Source organism: Plectropomus leopardus, chromosome 6 (assembly GCF_008729295.1).
Source record: "Plectropomus leopardus isolate mb chromosome 6, YSFRI_Pleo_2.0, whole genome shotgun sequence".
In the NCBI taxonomy this organism is placed as follows: Eukaryota; Metazoa; Chordata; class Actinopteri; order Perciformes; family Serranidae; genus Plectropomus; species Plectropomus leopardus.
The window spans coordinates 18,505,286-18,514,342 of NC_056468.1; the positions used below are offsets into that span (position 1 = coordinate 18,505,286).

The window sequence follows — 9,057 nt, forward strand, 5'->3', positions numbered from 1 at the left end:
TTCCTGCGAGCCTGTTAATGCTCTGTCAAATTCTCTGCATAAAGAGCCAAAATGTCTGCTGTGAAAAAGGTCTGTCATCCAGACTGCTTCACACATTCATACGTGCACGTTGGAGCTTTGCCCCGCACAGAAATATTGCAAAATCATTACAGCTCTAATACTAACTGGCGTATGAAGTTACATCACTTCCTGAGGGTTAATATCACCTCTTTGTTCCACAGATCATTTCCACACGATTGCTATCTATTTCTGATATTGTAACTCAAAAACTCAGACCACTTTAATCTGCATTGTGGAGGTGGATTTGGGGTAAGCAGATTTATGCTGTTGACTGGTGCATCTCTGCTACACTTTAATCTATATAATGGGTTTCAAGAAAAGACATTAATGTAGCGATAATGCTCAAATTACTTGGAAAATACAATTCAAAGTCGCACTGGCTGGCAGGAGTGGAAGCTGATACTGTAGCCTCCGTCATCTGCAGGAGAGGGCGGGGAGACCGGTCCTGATTGCAAGAATAAACAGAAGTGTTTACTGGCTTGTTGAAGGGTTTTTTAGGCTTGAAAAACACAGTGGCTGATTGGCATCCAGAGGTATGTCACACCGAAAAGTTTCATAATTCGGGATACCGCTGTGCTCTTATTCTTGTATATGGTGTGGCTGTCATGGCTGAGCTTGTGGATGAATGATTTGAAGGATGAAATCAGCCTATAGATGAGTAATGCAGTCTGTGAAGTGTAAATTCATCGGTGGCACTGACTAATGGATTAGTACTGGTATTATTGTGACCAAAGGGGAGTCATGGAAACAGTGGATTTCAAGGCATGATGTCAGAGGTTATAGAAAAAGGAATAGTCACTTTCATTTCCTGAAAATGTTTGAAGCAAGGATTCATCATTTGACCCTTAAAATCAGGAAAAACTGAACTCATATTTGGAACAAAAACAGATCACGCACCAGCAGCTATAATCACCATCTGATAGATTGATAAGACTATTGACTTGTTACAGTCACAATTAAAAGAAGAAATTTCCAGTTGTGGCTTGCTGATGAGTATAAACAACCTCCAGTTTATTCCCACACGAGCCACATGTACGTACATCCTGCCAAAATGTCAGTGAGTAAGACAGTGATTGCTCAATGAAAGCGTCCTCAGCTGGAGGCTTGGAAACATGCACTCAAAGATGCTTTTTCAGTGCATTTATTTCACAAAGCATGAGTGGCATTAGTTACAGTGACTTATAGATCAAATTCTAATTGCATTTGAATGAGGGTATATTTATAAACTTTTGTTATATACATGTAACATATTTAATTCCTTAAAAAGACCAAATCAGATCAATCAAAAGACTTGTACACAGCACATCCTTAGTACCATTAGTATCTTCAGAGGCATGTAGGAATATCTTAACCCCTGTGTTGTCCTTAGGGTCATTCTGACCCCAAATGAAATCTTTTTCCATCAAAATATCTTTTTTATACTTATGTAAACCAGGTCTATTGGCCCTAAATTCCAAAACGAAGGGAATAATGTGTGGTAAAAGGTTGGACTGAAGTAAGACTAAAGGTGTAACACAGAGTTGATTAACTATTTATACAATGTGCTTTAAATAACAGTCAAAACAGGGCGGGGTCAGGAGGACAAAAGGTGTATGGCAATCGTGAGGACATTACGAGAGTGGTTTGGAAAGGAAAGAAATTTGAGGATTTTTTTAAAATCTTGCCCGCTTGTTGTTTATTTTGTATAGTACTTGACTTGTTCAAGTGTGAGAAAAAAATATACAGTCAGTGTAGGCTACAGTGCTGTTAAATACTTGATAAAAACCCTCAAACATTTGCTGTTAACAAATAATACAAAATTCTGTAGGTGACCCAAGTGAGGATGGCAGTTTTGGTTAATTTTGCTTTCGATAGCCCAACACCCATAAACCAGTAACTACTTGTTTAATTTCCTTTTAGTGTGGCGTGCCATTGACTCAGTGTGAGCTTTAGCACTCAATTTCAAAGTGCTATCCATTTAGAGGCAGCAACGCTGCTGATTTGGAGATTACTGCTGGTAACGCCTTGTGACGTTTCGTTGTAGAAACTTGGTGTCCATGGTGGATTCACTCAAGATACACATTCAGCACACTTAACAAGACTCCCCTGTAGGAATACTGAAAATAATCAAATAAGAGATAATTTTATTGATCCTCGTAGGGGAGTTTTCTTTTCTGCTTCCCCTCTCAAAGTCCGAGTGCTGCACAGCTTGAGTTTCGGGAGAGTCCGGGATGCACGGAGTGCTTGCACCGATGTTATCTATTGAAGGATGGCCTCCTTATTTTGCTGAACTTTGGGTGTGACTGTCATGAATTCAGCTTTGATAAACTGGACAGAAAGCTTTATGTATAATGCAGAATAGACCAAGAATACATTTAATGCCTTCAAGAATAATGACTTCAAGAAGAATATTTTTAAACCAACAACACGCGCAGTGCTGTAAATTCTCCTTAAAGCAGAGGAAGTTGAGTAGAAGTAGGAAGTAAAATTCCCCGTATACCTTTATCAAAGTGTAAAGTTTCTTGTGAAATATGAAACCCAAATCTACATTTCTTCACTGAGACTTGCAGAGCATTCCCCAGAGAAAGACTGCATCTGGTTATTGTGCGTTTGATTATTTATAACCTCAGCGTTCATCAGGAAATCGAATCTGCAGGGCACCAGCAGGTCTGTGCGTCCTCCGCAGTGAAAGTGATTTTGCTGAAATGCATCTAAATAGGTCAGGTGGGCATGCTGTACGCAATTAAATATTAAATAATTTACCTGCATGTGGCTCAGGATTTACACTCATAAGCTTGTTTCCAGAACATGTGAAATTTACTTGTTCATTTAAAAAAAAAAACCATGAAGACACTCGAGGAAACAAAAAAGAATCATTTTAGTTTTTATCCATCAAACTGAGTTGCAATGAGGTGCTTCCTTGGTTTCACAAAGAATTATTTTCTCCGTAACATGTTTTTTTATGTTTAGAAAATCAATTCCTTTATGATTTATTTTATTATTAGGTCATACAGTTTATAGAGGAGTAGAAATTTAAATGTCCTGTTAATTTCAACAAACTGCAGTACAACTCTTGTTTGTGTAAAAAAAAAAATGTTGGCACTTTATGCTTGTTAAGCAGGTGAAAACTTTATATTTAGTTTCAAGCACATGTCAGACTGCTGCTTTAAATATTTGGCACTCTCGCATCCATATTATGTGTTTATGGACAAGAGGAACATTTTTCATAGTTCTGAGAACCCCATTATTTTGTTGTATCCACACTGCAAGGTCTAGGGACAATAGTAGTTCTCAGGGCACCGCTTCAAGGGACTTTTTTAATTCCACTTTCAGAGCAGGTACTCTCCTAGAACAAGGGGAACCGTAAGTGATGCAAGTGTAGGTTGACTGCTTGAGGCAGCCAATGCAGCCTCCATCAAAATCCTGTTAGCTGTGTAAACAACAGACAACACAAATAACAAACAACAGCTCCTCACGGAAAGAAATGGAAGAAACCAATCGACCAATGAACCAATGAATTTTAAATTGTCAAAATGAAAGCGATGTTGCTATACCAGCTACAGGCTTTTTTACCGTACGTCATGTCAGCATTCATATTGGCAGTAAAGAAAAAGTATGTATGCTACCCAGTAGGCACTTCCTCTTGGGAGTCCCCAGGACTGTTAAGTAATAAAACGCCTCTATAAGGTGGTGGATGTTGGGACATCAAATTGTTAAATTGTTAAAAAAATGTTGAGAGAACCTCAGTTTATATACTCTAAATAATCCTCACATTAATTCTTGTTTTCTTTGACAAAAAAATCTCTGTCTTTTTCAGTATCTGAGTTTTTATTCATGTCAATGTCATTTAGAATCACATTTTTTAAAAAAAAAAAAAGTAAAATCTACACAGACTATTAAGTATTAGTGAACGACAAAAACATGAAATTCAGCTTTCTTCAGTTTCAATATAGGGGTTCAAACTACTACTCCATTTTTGGTTATTTCTGTGTTTAGTGGGACTCTTCGTCCCGCTAAAAATCAGTTTATTATCTCCAGAGATGTGGGAATGTCGGATGAATTCGGTCAGTGTTGTGTTTGCGAGTGTTGCCGTCCTCCCCTCTCATTACAACATCTTTCTAATGTCTAACTTTGCCATCTGCGGTTCTTGTTCTTGCTCCATGCATCTGCCTCGATGATCACGACTCCGTGAAGCGGGTCGACCACAGAGAGCCGAGTTAGTCAGTCGCTAACGATGTTCTGTGGCCTGTATTTGCAACAGCTGTTGCTTTTTGTGTTGTGTTATTAGCAACATCTGTATCAAAAGATGGGGCTGAAATATCAAATCAAAATCAGTATGTTTGTTGCCTGAGAATGCTTAATGGTTTAATGAGTACTGTGGCCTGACATGCCCCCCTCTGAACAGTTACAGCTGGCCAATAACACGCATCTGGCGGAGAAAAGGGGAACATCAGAGCCATATCACAAAACTCTGACAGAGGGGAGTTTATCTATGTGTGTCCAGATACTTCTCTTTTTTTGTATAGAGGAAGAACATAAAGGTTCAGTACTCAGTATTTAGATGCATCTTATTTGTTACCAACTACAGGATGGGAAATGACTGAAACGTTGTTTTTTTAAAAAAATTTTTTACTTCTTTTTATTTCCTTTTATCATGTGTAATTATTCAGTACATTCGCGTTCAGAGACACAACACATGCATAAATATATCCATGGGTTTTGGCATCTTCTGTCCATACACAGTATAGTTTACCTTCTCAAAGAAAAAAAACATAAAAATATAAAAAGGGATGAAGGGTGACATTTATCCATAAGCACAGATAAAACATTTTTTTAAGTGCTGTATGTGGAAACTACCTGAAAACTTAAATAAGTGTCAAAACAGTGTACAATTCTCAAGTTAACTGTTATCGTACTAGACTAACAAAAAACCTTTGATTACCAATGTATTGTAAATCTAGAGGACAGAACTCTTAAAAATACAGTGGAGCCAAATTATGCAACATGAACTTAAACTTTTTAACAGATTTCATGCCTAAAGATTTGGTAGCGTATAGAGCTGTGTTGTGTGGCTGCTGTGTCTCTGCATAGTACTGATTTAATTGATGTTATGCTTATTTCTTTTCAGAAGTAATTATTGGGTGGAAGATATGTATTTAGATATATATTGATTTTACTTTGCATCATGTTGTATTTTAAAATGTTTGTGTATTTTATTCTTTAGGTCCTTTAGAAAAGCCAGTAGTGGGTTACTACCTCACCTGCGGACATTAACTGTTTTATATCCTCTTTCTGTTTTTTTCTTTGTATCTAAATGTGCAAATGACTAAACTTAACTAAGTAATTATAAGAGAAAAAAAATGAATTATTGAAGTTCCAGTGTTTAGGATTTTGTACAAATTAGTTTAATATTCATAACTATGTTTTAATTTGTTCATTATTATCTTAAACCAATAATCATTGTGTTTTTGGTACCCTAGAATAAACCATTCAAATATGAAGTGGGTCCTCTTGCATTGAGTGCACCATGTTGTTTCTACAGTAGCCCAGAACAGACAAATCAAAAACTGGCTTTAGACAGGATCCTCTGGCAGTTTGCGTTTTTGCATCGGCCACCTTAGTTCATCTGCACGCGGGACGTTGACACACGAGAAAAGTTTCAGTTGGTTGCAATCTGCAACTTCACTGCTTGATGCCACACAGTAGACCTTTGAAAGAGGACAACAGAGGTCCACTCTCTTCTCTTTAAGATCACATCAGTTGAAAAAGTGTGAAACAATTGTGGACCATTTAGTCAGGAAAACATCTGTTTTTAAATGTAATTTTACATTTATGTTATCGATTTCTCGATACATATCGATTCAAAATATATGAAACAGTGTCATACTCACTTTTATGCTGATACTACTGGCTGCTCTTCATTGCTCTCTCTTATTGTAAATGGTTTCTACAATTACTTTGCTGTTCGCTGCTACTAACCAAGAGAAGAAAAGCTGTTTTTCTCACACTACAGCCTCATCAACTTTGTCTGTCAATACAAATCTTAATATTTGATGCCCTTAAGGTCAATTTTCCCCATGGTATGGACAATGGTATCAAATTTAGATATTTTTCTTAGTAATGTATCAGAGTGTGAAATTCCAGTCTCAACACTAATATGTAGTAAATCCTCCATAGTCTTACTGTGGGGGTCTGCAGCCTCAGTCAGGAGACTGTGATCATCTTCTCAGGAAAGTAGTTATGTCTGACATCTTTTATGTCTTCTGACTGAATACTTTTAATAAGATAATTATTTGTTTGCCAGGATTATGATTAAACAGAGAGGTTTAATATCATTTATTTAATAAGAAGAGCTTGAGTTTGGTTTTTAAAGGGTGTTCTCAGTTTTAATATAATAGTATTTTTAAAGCCAATCATCACAAATGACAATTGGCCTCAGAGGGCTTTACTGCATACGACACTCCTGTCTCCCTCACAGCAACTACGGAAAAACTCCCCCAAAAAACCCTTTAACAGGGTCAAAAAAACAAACAAACAAATAAACAAACAAAAAAGTGGTAGAAACCTTAGAAAGAGTGGCTGAGGAGGGATCACTCCTCCAGGACAGACAGACGTTCAATAGTTGTTGTAGAGAACAATAAAATCACAGATGACAAAATGATGCGTAAGGAAGAGAAAAAGAGGGAGGGAAAGAGAGGGGCAGAGATGCAAAGCAACAATAATAGTAACATAACATATAACAATAGTAATAGACATAAAAAAGTGCAGTTTAAAATATGACGTGCAAATATAGAATTTTATGTAATTGTCAGTAACAATCGTGTGTGTGTGTGTGTGTGTGTGTGTGTGTGTGTGTGTGTGTGTGTGTAATAATATTGGAGGTATGACTAATAATAATGGCAGAAGTAGTTGGCGTCAGCCATCAAACAAATTGCAAGAGTCCTCAAAGAGACATCAAAATGCAGTACTGAAAGTATTCGGGGGATGGAAGTGTTGAGAAACACCAGTCAGCTGATTGCTAAGCAGCTGGTTTGTGCGGTGGGTTTCTAACAAGACTAAAGGAAACAGCTCAGTGCTGCTGACACTAAGCTGTGGACTCCGTCAAGGCAACAGCAGAGGGAGATCTGGGCAGCAGGTACGGCATTTTTAATTTAAATTCCACAACATTTTTATTTAGTTAGCTTTGTTATAAAATCCTTTGTGATAAAATGTTGGTTGGTTTAAAATATTTTCTTTTTTCCCTGTAGAAATCTCTAAGACGGCAAAATGGATTTTTCAGATGATTATGAATATCCTGTAGACTATAACTACACTGAAAGCGATTACAATGACAGCAGTTACATCCCACATGAGGCGCCAGTTTTTCATCACAAATCATCGTGCTTAAAGGAAGTCTTGTGTGTGTCTTTGCTCGTGGTCACTGTGGTGATTTGTGTGCTGGGCTTCTGCGGAAACGCTTTGGTCATTTGGATTTCTGGCTTCAAGATGAAGAAGTCGGTTAACACCACCTGGTACCTGAGCCTCGCCATCTCTGACTTCGTCTTCTGCGCCTTTCTCCCGTTCAGCATCACCAACATGGTGATGGAGGAGTGGATCTTTGGACGTTTCATGTGCAAATTTGCCTCCTCTGTCATGTTCCTAAACATGTTCAGCAGCATCTTCCTCCTTGTTGTCATCAGCATCGACCGCTGCGTGTCAGTCATGTTTCCAGTTTGGGCCCAGAACCATCGCACTGTTAAGAAAGCGTCCGTAGTTGTAGTCATATCCTGGCTTCTCGCCATCGGACTGAGCGTTCCCTCTGTCATCTTCCGGGAGGTTGGCAGTCACCTTGGTAGGACCATTTGCTACAACAATTACACAATAAGTCAACACAGTCACAAGATTATTGCAGTGAGCCGCTTCCTTGCAGGGTTTACTGCCCCTTTCATCATCATCATCATCTGCTACTCCATCATCGTCCTCAAACTTCGAACCAGCAGGATGACCAAAAACTCCAAACCCTTCAAAATCATGTCTGCGCTCGTCGCTGCTTTCTTCATCTGCTGGCTGCCCTACCACGTGTTTGTTCTTCTCGAGCTCCACCACCAAAACTACGACCACAGCATTTTAATGGCGGGACTCAAAGTGGGCACCTCTATGGCAGCGGCGAACAGCTTCCTCAACCCGGTGCTGTATGTGTTCATGGGCAATGACTTCAAGCAGAAATTCAAGAGCTCGGTGCTCTCAAAGATGGAGAACGCGATGGCAGAGGAAGGCCGCACCACCAGCCGATACCTCTCCAGGTCCAGCTCCATGGACGGCAGAGCTTCTACACACATCTAGAGACAATAATCCAAAACTGTTTCACTCAGGACACTCGTGACAACAAAATACTGTTTTCATATATGCAATTAACCCTTTAAAACACAGTAGCACATTAGCTTGATTTATTCAAAAATATGGGAGGTAGGAGATGAGCAACCTAACAAGAAATTATAATTATAACTTCCTGGATATTTTTCCTGATTCTATTGTTTTTTTTATCTATCTACTATCTACATTTTTTTTGCAATTTGCAGGGCATTTCTTGCAAACGTGCTCATTGCCTTTTATTCCATGTTTTCAAAAGAAATCAAAAACTTTGCTCAGGTATCAGAGGTTTAATGAAAGGTGTTGAATGCAGCACAAAAAAGTGATGTCAATCCAGGTTTCAAAGGGTTAATCAACACAAGATATGAAATAAATTACAGTGCTAATGAGCATTGCTGTTGCACTTTTCTATTGTTGGCAATATAGAGAAAGCTGTTTTAGTCTCCCAAACACATCATATAGTTGAGGAATCTGGGAGCTTGAGCAGATATCCTATCATGCACTTTGGACATTGTGCATTGCAGGGCGGGTGGTGTCAGTCTCAACCAGCAGAAGGAATGTTTTCAGAGCGGTATCTGGGGAAAGTTTTGCTGGCAGTTTTACCTGCTGCACACAGAGGGATAATAATTGTAAAATACGAAGACTGTGAAATATTAGGTATATTTTCTA

The 9,057-nt window shown here is 38.5% G+C and overlaps 1 protein-coding gene across 1 annotated transcript; it reads left to right on the forward strand.

The window, feature by feature from the left end:
* The first annotated feature begins 7,039 nt into the window (after window positions 1-7,039).
* cmklr1 (chemokine-like receptor 1) lies at window positions 7,040-8,583 on the forward strand. The gene is made up of 2 exons (XM_042488918.1): window positions 7,040-7,174; window positions 7,287-8,583. Exon 2 carries the CDS (start codon window positions 7,306-7,308, stop codon window positions 8,359-8,361), a length of 1,056 nt encoding a protein of 351 aa, XP_042344852.1. The 5' UTR covers window positions 7,040-7,174; window positions 7,287-7,305; the 3' UTR covers window positions 8,362-8,583.
* The last annotated feature ends 474 nt before the right edge of the window (window positions 8,584-9,057 follow it).